Source organism: Colobus angolensis, unplaced genomic scaffold (assembly GCF_000951035.1).
Source record: "Colobus angolensis palliatus isolate OR3802 unplaced genomic scaffold, Cang.pa_1.0 Scaffold500, whole genome shotgun sequence".
Classification (NCBI taxonomy): domain Eukaryota; kingdom Metazoa; phylum Chordata; class Mammalia; order Primates; family Cercopithecidae; genus Colobus; species Colobus angolensis.
In genome coordinates, this window is record NW_012118489.1 from 298,576 (window position 1) to 321,108 (window position 22,533).

General features: G+C 55.9%; 3 protein-coding genes across 4 annotated transcripts in view; 1 reads left to right on the forward strand and 2 right to left on the reverse strand.

Annotated features, from left to right (window-relative positions):
- The window catches only part of LOC105524687, a 7,586-nt gene extending 6,462 nt beyond the window's left edge, over positions 1–1,124 (reverse strand). Inside the window, exons 1-4 of the mRNA XM_011960048.1 lie at positions 1,099–1,124; positions 864–1,005; positions 663–776; positions 173–492 (exon numbers count right to left, since the gene is read on the reverse strand). Of these exons, the coding sequence (XP_011815438.1) occupies positions 173–492; positions 663–776; positions 864–1,005; positions 1,099–1,124 (602 nt within the window). The remainder of the gene's footprint in view (positions 1–172; positions 493–662; positions 777–863; positions 1,006–1,098) is intronic.
- An 874-nt stretch (positions 1,125–1,998) lies between these two features.
- Positions 1,999–14,564, reverse strand: PLOD3 (procollagen-lysine, 2-oxoglutarate 5-dioxygenase 3). 2 transcript variants are annotated; one of them, XM_011960034.1, is made up of 21 exons: positions 14,409–14,564; positions 13,970–14,022; positions 13,271–13,523; positions 12,800–12,891; positions 12,513–12,649; positions 12,266–12,429; positions 12,013–12,125; positions 11,290–11,353; positions 9,299–9,396; positions 9,035–9,136; positions 8,727–8,852; positions 8,442–8,563; positions 8,035–8,139; positions 7,780–7,905; positions 6,720–6,861; positions 6,519–6,632; positions 6,280–6,348; positions 4,744–4,848; positions 3,586–3,732; positions 2,797–2,922; positions 1,999–2,458 (listed from the first exon to the last, which is right to left on the reverse strand). In XM_011960034.1, exons 3-21 carry the CDS (start codon positions 13,377–13,379, stop codon positions 2,303–2,305), a joined length of 2,217 nt encoding a protein of 738 aa, XP_011815424.1. In that variant the 5' UTR covers positions 13,380–13,523; positions 13,970–14,022; positions 14,409–14,564; the 3' UTR covers positions 1,999–2,302. The 2 variants fall into 2 exon arrangements, with proteins under 2 accessions (XP_011815424.1, XP_011815423.1); XM_011960033.1 differs by lacking the exons at positions 13,970–14,022; positions 14,409–14,564 and having other exon boundaries at positions 13,271–13,833.
- On the forward strand, positions 13,790–20,243 carry ZNHIT1 (zinc finger, HIT-type containing 1). The gene is made up of 5 exons (XM_011960032.1): positions 13,790–14,340; positions 18,655–18,825; positions 19,533–19,612; positions 19,729–19,898; positions 19,993–20,243. Exons 1-5 carry the CDS (start codon positions 14,319–14,321, stop codon positions 20,012–20,014), a joined length of 465 nt encoding a protein of 154 aa, XP_011815422.1. The 5' UTR covers positions 13,790–14,318; the 3' UTR covers positions 20,015–20,243.
- The last annotated feature ends 2,290 nt before the right edge of the window (positions 20,244–22,533 follow it).

Genomic DNA, 22,533 nt, shown 5'->3' on the forward strand with positions numbered 1-22,533 from the left:
GTTGGAACCCTGTCTCTACTAAAAATACAAAATTAGCTGGGCGTGGTGGCGCATGCCTGTAATCCCAGCTACTTGGGAGGCTGAGGCAGGAGAATCACTTGAACCTGGGAGGTGGAGATTGCAGTGAGCTGAGATCACACCATTGCACTCCAGCCTGGCAACAGAGCGAGACTGTCTCAAAAAAAAAAAAAAAAGATGTGATTTCATTCGTAACACCAATATACCCAATACACAGGAGAGGAGAGGCCATCTGATCAATGCCAGGTTTGGGAACAAGAGTCCTATCTGCTCGGCCTTTGCCTTCATCTTGCCTGAACAGAAAACCCTCAGGCCCCTGGGGAACTCAGTGTGAAAACTTTGAATCCAGGTGGGGGCCCCCAAGAGGCGATGGCCATGAGGGCGGTGGGGGCTGCACGGGCTCACCTGCTCCACGATTCCTTCCCCTTCCAGGGCCCGGCTGTAGTTCTCGTGGATGTACTGCTCCTTCCAGTCCTGCAGGAGGGTGGAGGGTACATCAGATCTGTGACCCCCTCGCTCCCAGCCCTCAAGAGGACTACCCCCTCCTGCTCAGCGTCCTGCGCTGGCAGCAGCCACCACGTTTGGCGTCTTCCTTAGCACAGGGCGGGGAACCTGTGTGCTCTGGGTGCGGGGGTCCCACTCACGACAGGGTTGTCAAAGATCTGCCAGAGGTCGGGGTGCAGGTGCTCCGTGTCATATCGGGAAGTGGCCAGAAGCCGGCCAAATTCATGCTGATTGCTCAGATGGAGAAAGATGCCCTGTAGTGGGGTGGGGGTGTCCATGATGCAGGCCATGCCCGGAGTCCGGGGGGCTGCCTCCAGGCCACGCCGCGCACCCGCGCTCACCTTGTCTCGAAAGCTCTTACAGAAGGCCATGTCCGGGTCCGTGTCACTGCCCGAGAACACGTCCCTCTGGGGCAGCTCCGTCCGCAGGGTATCCCCCCGGATCACATAGGCCTGCGAGATGTATGGCACGTTCCACACGCCCCTGGAGGCACCGACACCGTGGTCAGCTGGGAGGGCGGCCCCCCAAATTCTGCCCAGCTCATCCCGGGAAGTCCTTCTTCCCTTAGAGTATCACAGTCCCTGAACATAAGGCTCCTGCATGTCCCTTGTCACGCATTGCTTGTCACAACCGCCCCATCTCCCAAAACGCAATCAGTCCCTACCCCAAGCTGTGGCACTTCTTTTTGGTTTCTTGTTTTTGGTTTTTGAGATGGAGTCTTGCTCTGTCACCTAGGCTGCAGTGTAGTGGTGTGATCTTGGCTCACGGTAACCTCCGCCTCCCAGGTTCAAGCAATTCTCCCACCTTAGCCTCCCAAATAGCTGGGATTGCAGGTGCCTGCCACCATGCCCAGCTAATTTTTGTGTTTTTTAGTAGAGATGCGGTTTCACCATGTTGGCCAGGCTGGTCTTGAACTCCTGACCTTGTGATCCGCCCGCCTTGGCCTCCCAAAGTGCTGAGATTACAGGCATGAGCCACTGTGCCCAGCTTAATTATGTACTTTTTTTAGTAGAGAAAGGGTTTCACCATGTTGGCCAGGCTGGTCTCAAACTCCCAACTTCAGGTGATCCATCCACCTCAGCCTCCCAAAGTGCTGGGATTACAGGGGTGAGTCACCGCACCCAGCTAATTTATTTTTTGTAGAGATGGAGGTCTTGCTATGCTGTCCAGGCTGGTCTTGAACTCCTGGCCTCCAGTGATCCCCCACCTGCCTCGACCTCCGAAAGTACTGGGATTACAGGTGTGAGCCACTGTGCCCAGCCTGGGAAGTCCTTCTTTTGGTCTGTGCCCTCTCACACTCTCTCCAGCTCAGGCAATACAGAGGAAGGGGAGAGTGGGAGCCAGGGAAGCTTCCAGGTTCCCACGAGGGTCTAACATTCTGCCTCTCCCTTTTCCTCTCATCATCCCTTTTCAGGGTCTCTCCCCTCTATGCTGGTAGCAGGAGGGGAGATGGGGTTAATAGGCAGACGAATGGACTCAAGACTTACAAACTGTCCTTTAATGACAGTGAGGCTGAGGAACATTAATAATTTATCACGCGGGGAGTCCCCAGAAGCCCTGTCCCCATGAACCCCTGTGGGCGGAGGAGAGAGGCGGGGACTCCGGGTGCTTCCTGAGAGGGCCGTGTGTTGGGAGCAAGATGACATATTCAGTCCAGGCACACGGAACGTGCACTCAGGAAGCAGGGAATGAGAGAGACCCATTCCCCGACTCCCAGGATGGGGGCCAAGCCCCCTAAAAAGGCACAGTGGCAGGGCAGGTTTGGCAGAGTGGTTGAGTGTCAGGGGTCGACAAAGGACACCATGATGTAGCGTGTGCCCCGGGTCGTGGGCAGCCCCTCGTGGTAGTGGGTGAGGCGGCCGGGGTGCAGGAGTGCCCAGCCCTTCCTCGGGGACGAGATCACGCAGTCGTAGCGCAGGAAGCGGCAGCCGCCTCCCTGAAAAGAGGAGAAGGGAAAGGAAACATGGAGTGAGCAGACATGGGGCCTGGGGAGCAGGCAGATACAGGGGGCAGGGCAGCCAGGCGAGGGGGCACGGTGCGATGACAGACCAGTGCGACAAGGGAGATGGCAGATATGGGGGGCTGGGGTGCCCGTAGACAGGAAGATCCAGGGGAAGGCTGAGGCCGTCTGCCCAGAAGAGATCTAGGAGCTGACACCCACAAAATCACTGGGAAATGGGCAGGGCGGGGAGCTGGGGGTGCACACAAGGGCTCTAGGTGGGGACCCGAGGGTCCTGAGGTGAAGCATGGGTGGGTGGTGTGGCTGGGGCGCACCTCATAGTCCAGGCCCTTGTGGTTGAGGGCGACGTTGAGGGTGAAGGTGGATGAGTCATGGTGTGGCCGCAGAGATGGCTGCTCATCTGGTCGGTAGCGAACCACAAAGTTCATCACCGCCCGCGCCTGGGAGAGAGGAGAGAGGATGCTGCGGGGACGGCTGCGAGTGCAGGACTTTTTTTTTTTTTTTTGTATTATTACTATCATTTTTCAGACAGCCTCGCTCTGTCACTCAGGCTGGAGTGCAGTGGTGCGATCTCGGCTCACTGCAACCTCTGCCTCCTGGTTTCAAGCAATTCTCATACCTCAGCCTCCCGAGTAGCTGGGATTACAGGCATCTGCCACCATACCCGGCTAATTTTTGTATTTTTACTAGAGACGAGGTTTCACTGTCTTGGCCACGCTGGTCTTGAACTCCTGACCTTAGGTTATCCGCCCACCTCGGCCTCCCAAAGTGCTGGGATTACAGGCGTGAGCCACCAACACCTGGCCATTGCAGGGGGTCTTCAGGGAGATGATGGTCCCTGTTAGGGAAGGGGAGGGGCGGCAGGATTCCTGCGTGGGAGGGTCTCGCTGCTCACTGGCATTAGATTAGGGCCAAGCCTTGCCCCGGGTCTCAGCCTGCCTCCCTCCCTCCCCTGGGCTGCCTCCTGCAGCATCTCATTCCCCTGGGAACTAAAGTGCATGGAGCCCAAATGCTGCAGGGGCCAAAAGGGGTCTCTGTGGAGACTTCCAGCCTGGGACTGGGGTGGGGAAGGTGGGGAGGCAGCAGGCAGATGGGCGGCACACCTTGGTGTGGTAGCCGGGAAACAGGCTCTCGGTCATGGGGCCCACATACGTCCGCAGCAGCTGCAGCCATTGGTCCTCGTACCCCACCTGCTTCATGTGGATGTCCACAGTGGGCACATTCTCGTAGCCTCCAGCCAGCCTTGAATCCTGGGGGCAGCGGGCACTGAGCCATCCGCCCCTCCAGCCATGGTGCCCCCCCAAGAGGCAGTCCAGCCTCCTTCCTCCTGTGCCCCAGCCTTTACACCTGTGTTCCTCTGTGTGGAGCAGTCTTCTTTGCTACTTCTCAGCCTGACTCACTGCTCCCGGCCCTTCAAGTCTCAGCTAAGATGTCACCTGTCCTGTGAAGCCCCCTAGTCCTCCCGTCTGGGTCAAGGCTTCCCCGTGGCTTCCACTGCACCCAGGCTGCTCATCGCAGCCTTAGAAGCTGTGTGGCGGCTGCTGCTCACAGCAGGGCAGAGCTTGGCTGGCACGAGGCATTCCTGCAGTGCAAGCTAGGGCAGTGACCCAGAAACTATTTCCTTTTTTCTTTTTTTAGAGACAGAGTCTTGCTCTGTCACCCAGGCTGGAGTGCTGCGGCATGATCATAGCTCACTGCAGCCTCTAACTCTGGGGCTCAAGTGATCCTTCTGCCTCAGCCTCCTGAATAGCTGGGACCACAGGCACACGCCACCATGCCTGGCTAATTTTGTGTTTTTAGTAGAGATGGGGTTTCTCCATGTTGATGAGGCTGGTCTCGAACTCTCGACCTCAGGAGATCCACCTGCCTCGGCGGCCTCCCAAAGTGCTGGGATTACAGGCGTGAGCCACCATGCCTGGCCCAAACCCAGCTAATTTTTAAATTTCTTGTAGAGACAGGTACTTGCTATGTTGCCCAGGCTGGCCTCAAACTCCCTGGCTCGAGCAATCCTCCTGCCTCAGCCTCCCAAAGTGCTAAGATTACAGGCATGAGCCACTGCGCCCAGCAGTAAATATTTCTTGAATACATGAATGAATGCAGGCAGTTGTGACTCCAGGGTCTGTCTCCCCCTTGGGGTTTTAGTAGAGAAAAAGAGGGAGATCCCCCTCTTTGTTCCCATTTTCCTGATTCCATTGTTCCTTTACCAGATCCCACACCTCCTCCTCCGGGGAGCCCTCTGCCTTCCTCACCCAGGCCCTTACCTCATGCCGGCCGCCTGACCACTGGCCATAGTGCTCCATCTCCGCCACCAGCTCATCACACATTTGTTCTGATAGCAGTGGGAACCAGTACACATCCGGGCATGGCTGAGGACAGGGTGGGGGAGAACAGGGCTAGCTGACAGCACAGAACAGGGAAGGGGACAGGCAGTGGACAGAATGGGAAGGTTCAGGGAGGAGCAGGGAAGGCTCTGTGAGAGCAGCCGGGGACCTGCGAGGTAGGGCCTGGGGGAGTGGCAAGGCTGAGAGCCGGTATCTGGCACAGCAGAGGTGGCAGAGGGTCCTGGAGCCCCTTGTGCTGGGACAGGGGTTTCCAAACTTCCATAACAGTGCATCCCTTTTTTTTTTTTTTTTTTTTTGAGATAGGGTATTGCTCTGTCACCCAGGCTGGAGTGCAGTGGCACAATCATAGCTCACTGCAGCCTCGACCTTCTGGGCTCAAGCGATCCTCCTGCCTCAGCCTCCCAAGTAGCTGGAACTACAGGCACATGTCACCATGCCAAGCTAATTTTTTCTTTTCTTTTTTTTTGAGACAGGGTCTCGCTGTGTTACCCAGGGTGGAGTGCAGTGGCATGATCTTGGCTCACTGCAACCTCTGCCTCCCAGGTTCAAGCAATTCTCCCACTTCAGCTTCCAGAGTAGCTGGGACTACAGGTGCGCGCCATCACATCTGGCTAATTTTTGTATTTTTTTTTTTTTTAGTAGAGACAGGGTTTTGCTATGTTCGCCGGGCTGGTCTCAAACTCCTGACCTCAAGTGATCCGCCTGCCTCGGCCTCTTGAAGTACTGGGATTACAGGCATAAGCACCACTCCTGGCCTAATTTTTTATTAAAAAAATTTTTTTTTGTAGAGACAGATTCTCGCTATGTTGCCCAGGCTGGTCTTAGACTCTTGGCCTCAACCGATCTACCCACCTTGGCCTTCCAAAGTGCTGAGATTACAGGCACGAGCCACCACGCTGGGCCCCATTCTTCTTTAAAGATGTGATTTCAGCCGGCCGGGCGCGGTGGCTCGTGCCTGTAATCCCAGCACTTTGGGAGGCCGAGACGGGCGGATCACGAGGTCAGGAGATCGAGACCATCCTGGCTAACACGGTGAAACCTCGTCTCTACTAAAAATACAAAAACTAGCCGGGCGAGGTGGCGGGCGCCTGTAGTCCCAGCTACTTGGGAGGCTGAGGCAGGAGAATGGCGTAAATCTGGGAGGCGGAGCTTGCAGTGAGCTGAGATCACACCATTGCACTCCAGCCTGGCAACAGAGCGAGACTGTCTCAAAAAAAAAAAAAAAAGATGTGATTTCATTCGTAACACCAATATACCCAATACACAGGAGAGGAGAGGCCATCTGATCAATGCCAGGTTTGGGAACAAGAGTCCTATCTGCTCGGCCTTTGCCTTCATCTTGCCTGAACAGAAAACCCTCAGGCCCCTGGGGAACTCAGTGTGAAAACTTTGAATCCAGGTGGGGGCCCCCAAGAGGCGATGGCCATGAGGGCGGTGGGGGCTGCACGGGCTCACCTGCTCCACGATTCCTTCCCCTTCCAGGGCCCGGCTGTAGTTCTCGTGGATGTACTGCTCCTTCCAGTCCTGCAGGAGGGTGGAGGGTACATCAGATCTGTGACCCCCTCGCTCCCAGCCCTCAAGAGGACTACCCCCTCCTGCTCAGCGTCCTGCGCTGGCAGCAGCCACCACGTTTGGCGTCTTCCTTAGCACAGGGCGGGGAACCTGTGTGCTCTGGGTGCGGGGGTCCCACTCACGACAGGGTTGTCAAAGATCTGCCAGAGGTCGGGGTGCAGGTGCTCCGTGTCATATCGGGAAGTGGCCAGAAGCCGGCCAAATTCATGCTGATTGCTCAGATGGAGAAAGATGCCCTGTAGTGGGGTGGGGGTGTCCATGATGCAGGCCATGCCCGGAGTCCGGGGGGCTGCCTCCAGGCCACGCCGCGCACCCGCGCTCACCTTGTCTCGAAAGCTCTTACAGAAGGCCATGTCCGGGTCCGTGTCACTGCCCGAGAACACGTCCCTCTGGGGCAGCTCCGTCCGCAGGGTATCCCCCCGGATCACATAGGCCTGCGAGATGTATGGCACGTTCCACACGCCCCTGGAGGCACCGACACCGTGGTCAGCTGGGAGGGCGGCCCCCCAAATTCTGCCCAGCTCATCCCGGGAAGTCCTTCTTCCCTTAGAGTATCACAGTCCCTGAACATAAGGCTCCTGCATGTCCCTTGTCACGCATTGCTTGTCACAACCGCCCCATCTCCCAAAACGCAATCAGTCCCTACCCCAAGCTGTGGCACTTCTTTTTGGTTTCTTGTTTTTGGTTTTTGAGATGGAGTCTTGCTCTGTCACCTAGGCTGCAGTGTAGTGGTGTGATCTTGGCTCACGGTAACCTCCGCCTCCCAGGTTCAAGCAATTCTCCCACCTTAGCCTCCCAAATAGCTGGGATTGCAGGTGCCTGCCACCATGCCCAGCTAATTTTTGTATTTTTGGTAGAGATGGGGTTTCACCATGTTGCCCAGGCTGGTCTTGAACTCCTGACCTCAAGTGATCCGCCTGCCTCGGCCTCCCAAAGTGCTAGGATTACAGGCGTTGAGCCACCACGGCCAGCCCTTGTTTTTTATTTTCTTGAGACAGGGTCTCCCTCTGTTTCTAGGCTGGAGTGCAGTGGTGCAAACATGGCTCACTGCAGCCTCAACCTCCCAAGTTCAAGTGATCCTCCCACCTCAGCCTCCGTAGTAGCTGGGACTACAGGCACGCACCACCGTGCCCATCTAATATTTTAAGTTTTTTGTAGAGACAGGATCTTGCTATGTTGCTCAGGCTGATGTTAAACTCCCAGGCTCAAGCAGTCCTCCTACCTCGGACTCCCAAAGTGGTGGCATCAAAGGTGTGAGCCACTGCACCCGGCCTCGTGGCACCTCTGACTGGTGACCACTCCAAACCCCTGAGAGTGGAGGCCTTGGGTCTATCCGGGCCCCGGGTCGGAGGAGGTGGGGGGCTGTAGGCTGGCGGGACTCACACTCGCTTTCGCTGCACCAGCTCCACGTAGTCCTCGGAGCGGGCGTAGTACTCATCGGGGCTCAGCGCACCCCAGAAGTTGGACCACAGCTTGCCGTGGCGGGACAGCATGGGGGCGATCACCTTCCTACAGACAGGCGGGGGTGAGGGCTGGGCAGACGGGAGCAGGCCTGGGGAGCCCGGTGCCCAAGGCAGAAGTGGGGTTCCCGGGGCCTGTTGGGGTGCCCTCCGGCTGCGGGGAGAGGAGGTAAGCCACCTGTTCTCCTCAATGAGGATGCGCAGGGTCTGTAGGTTGGTGAGGACGGCGTCAGCGTCCAGGCTGAAGTAGAACTCACACTCGGGGTCCTGCCGACACATGTCCCTGGAGGTGAGAGGCGAGCTGAGACAGCGGCGGGTGGGGAGGCAGTGTGGATGGGGGGACTGGCCCACGCCCCCAGGAGAAAAGGAAGGAGGCAGTGTCCATCCTTCCTTCCCCAGGCTCTCTGCTGTCTGGGTGAGCTGGCAAGGGCAGGGGTGACAGCGTGGGGGCTGCAAGGACGCGAATCGGGAGGCCCAGGAGGGGTTGGACGGGTGACAGGTGAGGTGAGGGCCAGGCATCAGGTGGCAGCAACCCCCACCCTGCACCCTCATCCCACCCCCTCCTCCCCCTAAGCACCCGCTCACATGGCCATGTCCCTGGCCTCGCCTGGGCTCAGAGCCTCCTCCGGCCCTACCAGCTTCACGGCTGCGAAGTGGTCCTGGAGCTGTGGCCAGGAGTCAGCGATGTGGGGCTCATGGAAGACCTCCTGGGAGGGGATGACATAGGGGGATGGGCTCAGAGGGCAGGGAGGCGGCACCTGAGGTATGGGGGGTGCGGGAAGGAGATGGGGGTAGGGGCACGGGAGTTCTGATCAGGGCAGGGGAAGGGTCCCTCGGGAGAGGCTCCAAGATGGGGGGGGGCGGTCTCACGTTGTTGTGAAGAAAAAGGGTGACCCTGTCAGGGGGATAGTCCAGGAGCAGCAGCCGCTGCAGGAAGCGGGGCAGAAACGGAGTAGGCTGTTCCACAAACACGGCCAGAAACACCCGGGGGGGAGGCTGGAAGATGCAACACACATGGGCTCAGAGGGAAGCCTGGACTTCTCCGTTGCACCCACCCTCCACCCTGACAGGTGCGGGCACCCAGGAGCGATGGCCCCACCACCACCCAGCCCGCTGTCCTTGCACCTCCTGCTTAGCACGCTGCCCTCTCGTGCCCCTCCCCGGCACCCCCACCTCACCTGCCCCCCCGGGAGTGTCCTCCGGTCCCGGTTGCAGAAACCACAGCCTCCCTCGGGAGTCCAGCCGTTGGGGACGTAGTTTCCCAGGTAGTTGAGCTGCAGCTGTTGGGAAGAGACTGAGGCTGAGTGGCTGACGCCTCCAGGGGTGGAGGTGGGGATCAGGCACCTCTGGTATGGGGGCTGGGAAGGGCCGGCTTCTCAGAAAGGTTGGAGGTGCCAGGGGTTGGGGCAGGGCAGGGCGGCGGTTGAGACCACTGGTGGCACCTTAGTGGGACCGTTTCCATGGACGACAACGGGGAGCGTGTCATAGGCCACATTCCGGATACGCACACGGTTCCGATCAAACTTTAAAACCACTTCATCTGGGGAAGGAAAAGGCCAGGCTTCACACTCCCTTTCTCTGGGAGCTGCCAAGCAACATATTCTTCTAAATATGGCGTCCCATATTCTCCAGGGAATAAAGGGACACCAGGGCCATCCTAGAGTGTCCCTCGTTGTGGGGCAGGAACCTCTGGGTTCTGACCAGGCTGCTGGCCCAGAGAGCTCCACTGCCTACTACCTGCGTGATCACATCGCAGCTGGGTGAGAGAGGATGAGCTGAGCTGGGGTCCACTAGGAGCCTCAGCATCCCTACCCCTCCTCATATTCTCCCTCTCTCCCTTTTTTTTTTTTGGAGATGGAGTCTCACTCTGTCGCCCATGCTGGAGTGCAATGGTGCGGTCTTGCCTCACTGCAACCTCCGCCTCCTGGGTTCAAATGATTCTCTTGCCTCAGCATCCCGCTAGCTGAGACTATAGGCACATACCACCATACTTGGCTAATTTTTGTATTTGTATTTTTTGTTTTTTATTCTGAGATGGAGTCTCACTCCTATCATGCAGGCTGGAGTACAGTGGCGCGATCTTGGCTCATTGCAACCTCCACCTCCCGGGTTCAAGCGATTCTCCTTCCTCAGCCTCCCAGGTAGCTGGGATTACAGGCACACACCACCACGCCGGGCTAATTTTTGTATTTTCAGTAGAGACGGGGTTTCGCCATGTCGACCAGGCTGGCCTCAAAATTCTGACCTCAGGTGATCCACCTGCCCTGACCTCAGGTGACCAATCCTGCCAAAGTGCTAGGATTACAGGCATGAGCCACCACACCCGGCCTAATTTTTGTATTTTTAGTAGAAATGGGGTTTCACTATGTTGGCCAGACTGGTCTCAAACTTCTGACGTCATGATCTCCCCGCCTCGGCCTTCCAAAGTGCTGGGATTACAGACATGAGCCACCGCACCTGGCCTCCTTTCTTTCTTTTATTTTTTTGGAGGGAGTCTCACTCTGTTGCCCAGGCAGGAGTGCAGTGGCGCAATCTTGGCTCACTGCAACTTCCACCTCCTGGGTTCCAGTGATTCTCCTGCCTCAGCCTTCTGAATAGCTGGGATTACAGGTGCCCGCCACCATGCCTGGCTCATTTTTGTACTTTTTTGTAGTAGAGACGGGTTTCTGCTATGCTGGCTAGGCTGGTCTCAAACTCCTGACCTCAAGTGATCCTCCTGCCTTGGCTTCCCAAAATACTGGGATTATAGGCATGAGGCACGGTGCCTGGCTTCTCTCTCTCCATTTTCCCCATCACCTGAGGCAAGTCACCAACCCCTCCATAAGCTGCTTTCCTCATCTGTACGAGAAGGATAACCAGGGACCTTCCCTTTGTTAAACAAAATCACAGAAGTAGGCCGGGCACAGTGGCTCACGCCTGTAATCCCAGCACTCTGGGAGGCCGAGGCAGGAGGATCACCTGAGGTTGGGAGTTCGAGACTAGCCTGGCCAACATGGTTGGAACCCTGTCTCTACTAAAAATACAAAATTAGCTGGGCGTGGTGGCGCATGCCTGTAATCCCAGCTACTTGGGAGGCTGAGGCAGGAGAATCACTTGAACCTGGGAGGTGGAGATTGCAGTGAGCTGAGATTGGACTATTGCACTCCGGCGCAGGCAACAAAGCGAAACTCCATCTGAAAAAAAAAAAAAAAAAAACCCCTGGCCTAGTGCCCAGGCGCAGCATGTGTGCAACAGATGCCAGACACATTTTTGCCTCCCTTGCTTCTAGTACCATCAGCACAGTGCAACTCACACAACCAGCCACTCAGACACCCAATAAAACCACGTAGAGGTGGACTTAGATCAGCCCAGCTCCTCCAGAAGCCTCTCCCAGCTCAAGACCCCTAGCTGCAGAGGCTGCGCACTGCCCACCTGCGGCTGTCTTCCTCCTCACCTAAAGCCCCGTTGAGGTTCTGAAAGATCCGAGATTTATGATCCAGATTAAGGCTGAGTTTCTCCTAAATGGAATGGGATGCAATAGAGTGGTTAAAATGGAAGGAGTGGGAAGGACATCATTTCTCTTTTCTCTCTCTCTCTCTCTCTTTTTTTCTCTCGCTTTTGTTGCTTAGGCTGGAGTGCAATGGCATGATCTCAGCTCACTGCAATCTCTGCCTCCCAGTTCAAGCGATTCTCCTGCTTCAGCCTCCCAAGTAACTGGGACTACAGGAGACTGCCACCATGCCTGGCTACTTTTTGTATTTTTAGTAGAGACAGGGTTTCACCATGTTGGCCAGGCTGGTCTCAAACTCCCGACCTCAGGTGACCCACGAGCCTCGGCCTCCCAAAGTGCTGAGATTACAGGCGTGAGCCACTGTGCTTTTTCTTTTTTTGTGAGAGACAGAGTCTCATTCTGTCACTGACGCTGGAGTGCAGTGGTGCCAAACATCCTCAAACTCCTGGGCTAAAGTGATCGTCCCACCTCAGCCTCCCAAGTAGCTGGGATTACAGGCGTACACCATGAAGTCTGGCTAATTTTTTTTTTTTGGTAGAGATGAGGTCTCAACTATGTTGTCCAGGCTGGTCTTGAATTCCTGGGCTCAAGCAATCCTCCTGCCTAAGCCTCCCAAAGCACTTAGACGTGGGATGTGGGATGCGCCCACTCCTCTGTCTTCCCTACCCTCAGTCCTGGGTCCAGGTAGAGCCGTGTGTAGAACAGCTGGTCATCGTCATCATCCTTGTACTTCCACTGGCGCACGATCTGGTGGATGGTGGTGGCAAAGCCGATGAATCCTGGTGGGGAGGGGGAGTGTTGACCCCGAGACTCCCAGGGTCCCAGGGCCTGTCCCCCAGGCCCTCTCCAGCCCTCAGGCACCTTTAACACTCTGTCCCACCGCTCTTGGCCCCTCTGCCTTGGGCACCTTGCCACTCACCACCAGAGTTGAGGAAGCGCTTCCCCGTGCCCACCTCAGGGTACTGCTCCGCCAGCCCCCACTCGGGCCAGCAGAAGCTCTCCGCAGAGAAGAGCAGGCGGCTGCCACTCTGGACGAACTTCTTCAGCAGCTCTGAGGGGCTGCCAGCCAGAATCACATCATAGCTGGGTGAGGAAGGGGAGGATAAGCATGGGTCCACTGGGAACCGCAGCATCCTTACCTTGCTCCCTATCCCCAGCCCTGTTACCTGTCCACAAACATGATGATCATATCCTCCCGGTCAGCGTATTTCTCCATTTCCTTCTTGAGCCACCGGACCTTCTGTCCTCCACCGACTGTTCGGGCCACATCACCCCCTCGCCACTCCTCCCCCAGGCCCAGGGTCTGTGGAGAAGACGCCTCATGCCAGGCAAGGGGTGGGGAGTTGTCGGGGGGGGGGCTCCTGACCAGGCTCACCATGGGGACCTGGGCATCCAGACTTCAGCCCACCCCTCCCGCTGGGACCCCCTCCCAGGGGCGTTTCCCTCTCCTCACCCGCACGGTGTAGTTGAAGAATTCCGCAGAGCGCAGGAAACGCAGGTACCCTTCGGTTTCAGCTGTGGCCACAGTCATCACCAGCAGCTTCTCTGTTACCAGAGGGAATTGGCACTTGGGATCCACCGCCCAGCTCCGGGCCCCACGTGCTTTGCTGTCCTCCCTCTCACTCGACTTCCCTCCCTTTCTTCCTTCCCATTCTTAAACTCTTCTCACCCAGGAACACTCTGACCCCATGGAGGACAGGGTGGGAGTGGCGCCCAGGAATTCCGAGTCCGTTTGCACAGGGAGGCTGGAAACCTCAGTTCAGGGTGGTAATGGGCAAGGGGCTTGGCGCGACTCAGCCCCAAGAGCACGCTGGGCGGCGGACGGGCCAGACACCTCCTCGAGCCCCCGATCCTCTCCGGGCCAGGCTGGCAGGCACGTCAGCCTCTGCCCCCTCGGCTGCGCCGGGCCTCCCCGGGATCTCACCTGGGTTGACCGGGTCTCGGCCCCGGGGCCGGTCGGAGGCTGACGCCGCAGGTGGCAGCAGCAGCAGCAGCAGCAGCAGGAGCCGGAGTCCTGGCCCCGAGGAGGTCATGGTGGGGAGCGGGCCCAGACAGCACCCAGGATCCTGGGACCTCAGCTACGCGCCTGGATCCCAGCTCCGGAGGGGAGCTCCGGGAAGGGGGCGCTGCGGCTGCTGTGCAGCCGCCGCGGGGAGCAGCTGGGCTGGGGCCACGCCCTGGAAAAAAGGCGTATCCGGAGGCTGCAGAAAGCTCCAGATGCCGGCGCCGCAGACAAGGCGAGGATTGTCCCGGGCGCACGGGAGGCGGGGGAGGGGCGGCAGCTCGGGCCGGCGGGCGGGAGACAGGGACTCTGGGCCGAGCCCCCCGCTTTACACATGTGGAAGCTGAAACCTGGACAGGGGAAGTGATCCCTGGCGGTGGGTCCGGAGGGACGCGGGGGCGGGTCCTGGCAGCAGCCCTGCCGGGAGCGTACGGGCGGAAGACGGGGAGAGCGAGGGGGTGGCGGCGACAGGGAAGGAGGAAGCCCAGGAGTCCGCCGCGGGACGGAGGCCTGGGGGAACTGGGAGCTGAGTTTTCTGCAGAGGGCCACTAGGAACCTCGGATTGCCCACGGAAGCCAGTCCGCTGGGATCAAAGCCACTTTCTTTGACAGTACGGCCCACTTCCTTTTCTGCCCAGGGAGAAGCTCCAGGGTCTGCCTTTGTGATCAGAGCATCTTCACAAGGACCAAAGGAAAATAAGGTTTCTCGTAAGAACACCGTGAGCACATCTTTAAAACGACCCATTTCGTGGCTCCTACAAGATTTACACCGCCACACTGAGGCCGGAAGTAGTTTTGCCCCTATAAAACATGGCGAAAAGCTTTCTTGTCTCCAAGGAAACGCCACGTAATGAGTCAAAGCGGTGGCGCACGCGCAGAAGTACAAGCCACCGGAAGCAGTGGCGCCCTTACCAAAGCCGTGGGTTTAGTACGCGTGCGCAGCAGTCTCTTCCGACAGTTGTGTTGTGCAAATGGTGGAGAAGAAAACTTCGGGTATGTGAGCCCCCGCGGTTCGCCCCCTTCCCCTTCCCAAGTCCAAACCAATCCTAGACTTTTCTTACCTAGTCATTCCTCTTTTTTTTTTCTTTTGAGACGTGGTCTCGCTCTTTCACCTAGGCTGGAGTGTAGTGGCGTAGTCATAACTCACTGCAGCCTCGAACTGCTGGGATCAAACCATCCTCCTATCTCAGCCTCCCGAGTGGCTGAAGCTGAAGGCATGAGGCACCATGCCTGGCTAATTTTTAATTTGTTATGTGGTGATGGGCTCTCGTTATGTTGCCCAGGTTGGTCTCCAACTGTTGGCCTCAAAGCGATCCTGCCGCGTGGGCCTTCCAAAGTGCTGGGATTACAGGCGTGAGCTGCCGCGCCCGGCCCCAGCTATTCCTCTTGAATACCTTCCTTAGCCCTCGGATCCTGGCGTTGACCCTTCGTTCACGTTTTATTGATGCCTGCTCCAAACCGGGTGCTGGGGATGAAGAGGAGAAAGATCCCTGTTATCCAAGCATTGGCTTTTTCTGGAATGGGGACAGAAACGCAGATCTACCACTGTATTTCACTGTGATTTGTGCTATGGCAGAGGGAGGCACAGCGCCTGCGAACAGGGAGGCGTGGCATCTAGCCCAGGTTCTGGGAGGCAGGGGACTGTGAAAGCCTGAAGGAAAAACGGAAAAGCTTGAATTGAGTCTTGAAAGTCTAGTTAGGGTTTCTCTCAGTGGAAACCTCACGTGTAAAGGCAGTAAAACAAAAAGAAACCTAGTCCCTTAGGAAACCAAGTCCACGGTTTGGATCTTACAGAGTGATAAGAAAGGATGGAAAACTGAGGAAAGGTTACATTTTGAAAGGCATTATACATACTGCCCAGGAGTTTGAACTCGGGGGGGAAGCATTGGAGAGCTAGCAAAGGCTTTTTTTTAGATGGAGTCTCGCTGTGTCACCCAGGCTGGAATGCAGTGATTCTATATAGCTCACTGCAGCCTCAACCTCCCATGCTCAAGTGATTCTTCCGCCTCAGCCACCTGAGTAGCTGGAACTACAGGTGGGTGCAGGTCGCCATGCTGGGCTAGTTTTTATATTTTTTGTTGAGGTGGGTGTCTCGCTGTGTTGCCCAGGCTGGTCTTGAACTCCTGAGCTCAGATGATCCTTCTGCCTCGGCCTTCCAAAATGCTAGGATTACAGGCATGAGCCACTGCGCTTGGCCCTTTCAGTTTTTCTTTTCTTTTTTTGAGATGGAGTCTCGTTCTGTCCCCCAGGCTGGAGTGCAGTGGCACAACCTGGGTTTACTGCAAGCTCCACCTCCTGGGTTCACAGCATTCTCCGGCCTCAGCCTCACAAGTAACTGGGACTACAGGCGCCCGCCACCACACCCAGCTTATTTTTTGTATTTTTAGTAAGGACGGATTTTCACCGTGTTAGCCAGGATGGTCTTGATCTCCTGACCTCATGATCTGCCTGCCTCGGCCCCCCAAAATGCTAGGATTACAGGCATGAGCCACTGCACTTGGCCCTCAGTTTTTCAAAGGCATCGCAGTCTCCCAGCCATTACTTTTTTCATGTTGGCCTCAAGGCCTGAAACACCCTGCTGTGTCCCCTAGCCAGGCCATTCACCAGTTAGGCCTTAACCTAGACTAACCTTCTGGGAAGTCTTCCCTGACTACTCCAAGGCCAGGTTGGGTGTTTCTGTCCTGGGCTCCGCAGCACTTTATACGTCTGTATCCTAGCCTACCCCATGCTGTACTTTCTTTGTTTGTTTGATTAATCATTTGCATTGGCCACTGGACTGTAAGCTTTCGCATCCCTAGAACCTGGAGCACTGCCTGGCATTTGGAAGGGAGACAGAGTAGTACGGTGATCACAATCACGGTTTTTTTGTTTGTTTGGCTTTGGGTTTTTTTTTTGAAACAGGGTCTTGCTCTGTCGCCCAGGCTGGAGTACAGTGGCACAAACACAGCTCACCGCAGCCTTGAGCTCCTGGGCTCAGTCAATCCTCCCGCCTCAGCCTCCTGAATAGCTGGGACTACAGGTGTGTGCCACCACGCCCGGCTAATTTTTGTATTTTTTTGTAGAAACGGGGTTTTGCCATGTTGCCCAGGCTGGCCTCAAACTCCTGGGCTCAAGCCATCCACCCACCTTGGCCTCCCAAAGTGCTGAGATAACAGACATGAGCCACTGCGCCTGGCAAGGTCATGCTTTTTGATGCTGGGCAGTTCTTTGACTTCTGACCTGGCCACTTGCTAGCTGTGTGAACTTTGGACACATTTCTTAATCTTTGAATGTTGGTAAGTTGGGGATGGAATGATACTGTCCCATACAGCTGTTATAAGGGTTAAATGGTTCAAGCGATGCAAAGAGCTGAGCACGGTGCCTGGCTCATAGTAAGTGTCCAACAAGTGATAGCTACTGGGGCTGCTGCTGTTATTATTATGGTTAACAGGTGGTTAACGAATAAAGAGATATATTATGTAAAATTATCAGAATCTGGCAAACAGCTGATAAGGTAATGAGGAAGAGGTTTTTTGTTTTTTGTTTTTGAGCCAGGGTCTCGCTCTGTCGCCCAGGCTGGAGTGCAGTGGCGCGATCTCAGCTCACTGCAACCTCCACCTCCCAGGTTCAAGCGATTCTTGTGCCTCAGCCTCCCGAGTAGCTGAGATTACAGGCATGTGCCACCACACCCCGCTAATTTTTGTATTTTTAGTAGAGACCAGGTTTCACCACACCGGCCAGGTTGGTCTCGAACTCCTGACCTGAAGTGATCTGCCTACTTCAGCCTCCGAAAGTGCTGGGATTGCATGGGTGAGCCACTATGTCCAGCCGAGGAAAGAGGTTTAAAATAACTTCTAGGTCTCTAGTTTGGATGTCTGCATAGACGGTTCTATTCGCTTAGAGAGAATCTGCAGGAGAAGCAGATTTGGATGGGAAATTTTTTTTTATTTTGAGTTGCAGTGTCCACGGGGTCAGTCGGTGACTTTTTTCTTTTTTTCTCTTTTTTTTTTTTTTTTTTGTTTTGGGGACAGTCTTGCTCTGCCACTCAGGCTGGAGTGCAGCGGTGTGATTACGGCTTGCTGCACACTGCAGCCTCAACCTCCCGGACCCATGCAATCCTCCCACCGCAGCCTCCCAAGTAGCTGGGACTGTAGGCGTGTGCAGCCACGCCCAGCTTATTTTTCAATTTTTTGTAGAGATGGGGTTTGTCTATGCTGCCCAGGCTGGTTTCTAACTCCTGGCATCAAGTGATCCTTTAGCCTCCCAAAGGTGCCACCACACCCGCCCTCACCAGGCACTGGCTGCATGGCCAGTTCTGGAGCCCGGGAGCAGGTTCTGGGTTGAGGGAGTCACCCTGGGAGTTATTTGCTTGTGGGTGATCATCAGAGCCCTTTGTTTGGGTTCGAAATCCCAGGAAGAGTGCGTAGACTGAGCAGAGGGCCAGCCACCTCCATAGAGGCGGGGAGAGCAGCCGAGCTGGAGCCGGAGGATTGCTAGACATGGAGAAGGCCTGCAGTCTTGTCAAGGAAGCAAGCAAAGGGTCTCTTTCTACTCGATGAAGGTAGTCAGCACCGCCACAGGGTGGACAGGGCTCAGGTCCCAGGAGGAGGAGGAGGAGGAGGAGGAAGGCACACTGGAGCCCCGATTGTATGGATGGCCAGGCAGGTGTCAGATTTCGGGGGTCGAGGAGAGGATGGGAGGTGAAGAAGCGACACTGTCACATGAGTTATTCTGAAGGAGAAGGAGCCGTGAAGCCGAGTAGACACATGAGTGTTACCAGCTTTTTGATGGAAAGGAAAGTGCCGTTGAGGAGGAGGGGTTGAAGATGGAAGAGGGAGGGGATGGGCTAGAGGTGAAGGCTCGGGTTCAGTGGTGGGACTTAGGGGGCCCCGGGGCAGGGGTGTGCCCACTTGGCATGTTTGCGGGTGGGTGGCCTGGAAGATGAGCGTGTCCAAGCGTGGGTGGCCCCTGGTTCCTTTGAGATAGGAGGTGAGATGCTGAGCGTGAGGTCCATGTGCATTGAGGGCTCAGGACAACCTGGAAGCCCCAGGGCGCCGTGACCTCCCCAGTCTGCAGTGAGCTGTCTCCAGAAGGGGGCTCCTGGAGAAAACAGGCGGGAGAGACTGAAAGGGTCTCAGCTGGCAGGACAGGAAGCACGGGCCCGGGGGCTGGCCTGGGAGGAGACGAGGGGACCCAGGCCTTGGCGATGGGGATGAGATCAGAGAGCTGCAGCTTCCACCCTGGGTGCCTTCCTTGCCCTGCCCAGAGCGGCAGCCACACTGCTCTTTCCCAGAAGCCCTGTAACTTTGTGTGCCCTGCCCCATCCAGTTCGCTCCCAGGACCCCGGGCAGCGGCGGGTGCTGGACCGGGCAGCCCGGCAGCGTCGCATCAACCGGCAGCTGGAGGCCCTGGAGAATGACAACTTCCAGGATGACCCCCACGCAGGACTCCCTCAGCTCGGCAAGAGGCTGCCTCAGTTTGATGATGATGCGGACACTGGTGAGGCGGATGGAGGAGGAAGCGGGGGATGGGACTGAGAGGAGGGCAGGAGAGTCCGCCCAACTCAGGCTGCGAGATGACCCAGGAGCTCCTAGTGCCTCTGCCGGTGACTGGCTCCCATGGCTGTGAGCAACCACACCCCCTTTCTGTGCCTCAGTTTCCTCTCGTGTATGTGAAATAAACAAGAGAGACTGGATGAGCTCTGACATGAAGCCTTAGGCTTGGGGGCATGGAGGTGACGGTCGGCTGGGATTGGAGAATTGGGGTGGAGGGCAGAGGCTGGTAGTGAGGGACTGACTTAGAGCCAGGAGGGCAGGGCCAGGTGTGGTGGCTCACGCCTATAATCCCAGCACTTTGGGAGGCTAAGGTAGGCAGATCACTTGAGGTCAGGAGTTCAAGACCAGCCTGGCCAACATGGTGAAACCACATCTCTACTAAAAATACAAAAACAAAATTAGCCAGGCATGGTGGGGGACACCTGTAATCTCAGCTATTCAGGAGGCCAAGGCAAGAGAATCACTTGAACCCGGGAGAGGGAGGTTGCAGTGAGCCAAGATTGCACCACTGCACCCCAGCCTGGGTGACAGAGTGAGACTCTGTCTCGAAAAAAGAACCAGGAGGGCACATGGGCACGGGGAGTGATGAACCAGAGAAAGCTGCTGTCTTTCTGGGCAATTGCCAAGCAACTGATCGCCTTTGACCCCTAGGAAAGAAAAAGAAGAAAACCCGAGGTGATCATTTTAAACTTCGCTTCCGAAAAAACTTTCAGGCCCTGCTGGAGGAGCAGGTGAGACGAGGTTTGGCCTGGGAGGACCTCACAGGGAAGGGGTGAGCCTGGCCCCAACAGGTGTTTGCTGCGCAGGTGGGTGGAGGAGTCTTAGAGCCGGCCCCTTGTCTCTGCAGAACTTGAGTGTGGCCGAGGGCCCCAACTACCTGACGGCCTGTGCGGGACCCCCATCGCGGCCGCAGCGCCCCTTCTGTGCTGTCTGTGGCTTCCCTTCCCCCTACACCTGTGTCAGCTGCGGTGCGCGGTACTGCACTGTGCGCTGTCTGGGGACCCACCAGGAGACCAGGTGAGCATGAGACCTGCTGTCCCCATCCACTCCCTCCTTCCCACAGCCTCCCCAGACCTCTCTCCCCTCATCCTGGCTTCCTCTCTGTCTACAGGTGTCTGAAGTGGACTGTGTGAGCCTGGGCATTCCCAGAGAGGAAGCACCGCTGTACACTGCCCGGCCTTCAGAAAGACAGTTTCATCACCCAATGGAGAGGGAGCTCTTCCTGGATCAAGGGAGGAGCCGCTTATTCACCCAACGAAACCGTGACTTATCTGTCAGGAAAGACCAACCTCACTCCTGGGAACTGTCTGGCAGGTAGGCTGGGCCCCCAGTGCTGTTAGAATAAAGAGCCTCGTGCCGGAATCCTGCCTGTGTGGTCGTGGTGTCTTTGAGGTGATGGCGATGGGTCACCTGTCTCTCCTGCTCACGGCTCCATCTCTCTTTTTCCTGCCTCCCACTCACCCCTGCCACTGTCCACCCCTCTGTGTCCTTGATCATGAGAGATTCTGTCCCATTCTCCTGCCACCCCTGAGCCCCTGCCCTCCTTGGCTACTTCTCTAAGTCTTTTTGGTTATTGATTTAGTTGTTTAAACTATTTTATTTATTTATTAGAGACAGGGTCTCACGCTGTAACCCAGGCTGGAGTGCAGTGGTGCGGTCTCGGCTCACTGCAACCTCCACCTCCCAGGTTCAAGGGATTCTCCTGACTCAGCCTCCCAAGTAACTGGGATTACAGGTGCCCACCACCACGCCCAACTAATGTTTTTGTATTTTTAGTAGAGTTGGGGTTTTCACGTGTTGGCCAGGCTGGTCTCAAACTCCCAACCTCAGGTGATCCACCCGCCTCGGCCTCCCAAAATGCTGAGATTATAGGCGTGGGCTACCTCGCCCGGCCATGATTTTCCTTTGTATTTCTCCAATTGCTATATTTTCAAAGTACAGCTAGGTTCCAGGGATGGGTGACAGGGAGGTGGTGGGAGGACTGTGGAACAGGTGCAGAACGGTACCCCGAAGGGAGCTGGGCCTGTCTTTGTCTTAAGGTACTTAAGCAAAGGGGAGTGGTTGGGTCCTTATCCTTGGTGCTGCCAGACCGAGGGAGCAGTTGTCCTTAGGAAGCCCCTGTTACCAGGAGCTGCAGTGTGTGAAGTTATTAGCAGTACGGAGAACCCAGAAGTTTCTGGGAAACATGGCAAAATTCATGGTATAGATCTAATTTGTCCAACCTGCAGCCCACATGTGGCCCAGGATGATTTTAGTGCAGCCCAACACAAATTCATAAACTTTCTTAAAATATTATGAGATTCTTTTGCAATTTTTTTTTTCTTTTAGTTCATCAGCTATTGTTAATGTTAGTGAATTTTATGTGTCTCCCAAGACAATTCTTCTTCTTCCAGTGTGACCCAGGGAAGCCAAAAGAGTGGACAGCCCTGGATTAGAGGCCCCTGGTCTTGGTGGCCCTGGGTGCTGTGACACGTGAACTTCTTATGCCCATACCTTGTCTAAATGAATTGCAAGCTGTAATCTTGTAAGGTCCTTTTGGTTGCTGTACCCTGTTAACCTCATAGCAAAGCAAGTGCTTAGTAAGTATCCGTCGAACAGATGGCCTCATTAAGATATTAGAGAGATCCAGCAAAGTCAACGTTAGGCACCATCTTTCTTTCTTTTTTTTTTTTTTTGTCTGAGATGGAGTCTCGCTCTGTCGCCCAGGCTGGAGTGTAGTGGTGCCATCTCAGCTCACTGCAACCTCCACCTCCCAGGTTCAAGTGACCTCATGCCTCAGCTTTCTGAGTAGCTGGGATTACAGGCGCCCACCACTATGCCCAGCTAATTGTTGTATTTTTTTGTAGAGATGAGGTTTCACCTTGTTGGCCAGACTGGTTTCGAACTTTTGACCTCAGATGATCCACTCGCCTCAGCCTCCAAAGTGGTGGGATTACAGGTGAGAGCCACTGTGCCTGGCCATTCACCATCTTAGGCCTTCACTTTTGGGCTCTTTCCTGGGGGTCGGCTCAAGTATTCGCCAGGGTTTTCCTGAGGAACTGCCTCCCTGTCTCTGAAGACTTGCAGCTGGGCACACAGTACTGGTTTTGGTGTCAGCTTCATGTTGCGGGGCTGATGTCAGGATTCAGAGACAATCCAGGTGAGGTGGTTTTTCAAGATGGCTCAAAATTCTTTGTCCTCCCATTAAAAAGTGGAGTGTTATGGCTGGGCACGGTGGCTCACACCTGTAATCCCAGCACTTTGGGAGGCTGAGGTAGGCAGATCACTTGAGGTCAGGAGTTTGAGACCAGCCTGGCCAATATGGTGAAACCCTGTCTGTACTAAAAATACAAAAATTAGCTGGGCATGGTGGCGTATGCGTGTAGTCCGAGCTACTCTAGAGGCTGAGGCAGCAGAATCGCTTGAACCTGGGAGGTGGAGGTTGCAGTGAGCCAAGATCACACCACTGCACTCCAGCCTGGGCAACAGAATGAGAACCTGGCTAAGAAAAAAAAAAGACCAGATGCAGTGGCTCATGCCTGTAATCCTAACACTTTGGGAGGCCAAGGCAGCTGGATCACCTGAGGTCAGGAGTTTGAGACCAGCCTGGCCAACATGGCGAAACCCCATGTATACTAAAAGTACAAAAATTAGCCGGGTGTGGTGGTGGGCG

Excerpts from the sequence above, each read along its gene's own strand:
- PLOD3 (XM_011960034.1), bottom strand. The coding sequence starts at position 13,379 with ATGACCTCCTCGGGGCCAGGACTCCGGCTCCTGCTGCTGCTGCTGCTG. Across the intron at positions 9,397-11,289 it reads GAACCTCAACGGGGCTTTAG|ATGAAGTGGTTTTAAAGTTT; the intron begins GTGAGGAGGAAG and ends TTCCTTCCCCAG. Across the intron at positions 4,849-6,279 it reads GGGAAGGAATCGTGGAGCAG|CCATGCCCGGATGTGTACTG; the intron begins GTGAGCCCGTGC and ends CCCTGTCCTCAG.
- ZNHIT1 (XM_011960032.1), top strand. The coding sequence starts at position 14,319 with ATGGTGGAGAAGAAAACTTCGG. Across the intron at positions 18,826-19,532 it reads TGATGATGATGCGGACACTG|GAAAGAAAAAGAAGAAAACC; the intron begins GTGAGGCGGATG and ends TTTGACCCCTAG. Across the intron at positions 19,613-19,728 it reads AGGCCCTGCTGGAGGAGCAG|AACTTGAGTGTGGCCGAGGG; the intron begins GTGAGACGAGGT and ends TTGTCTCTGCAG.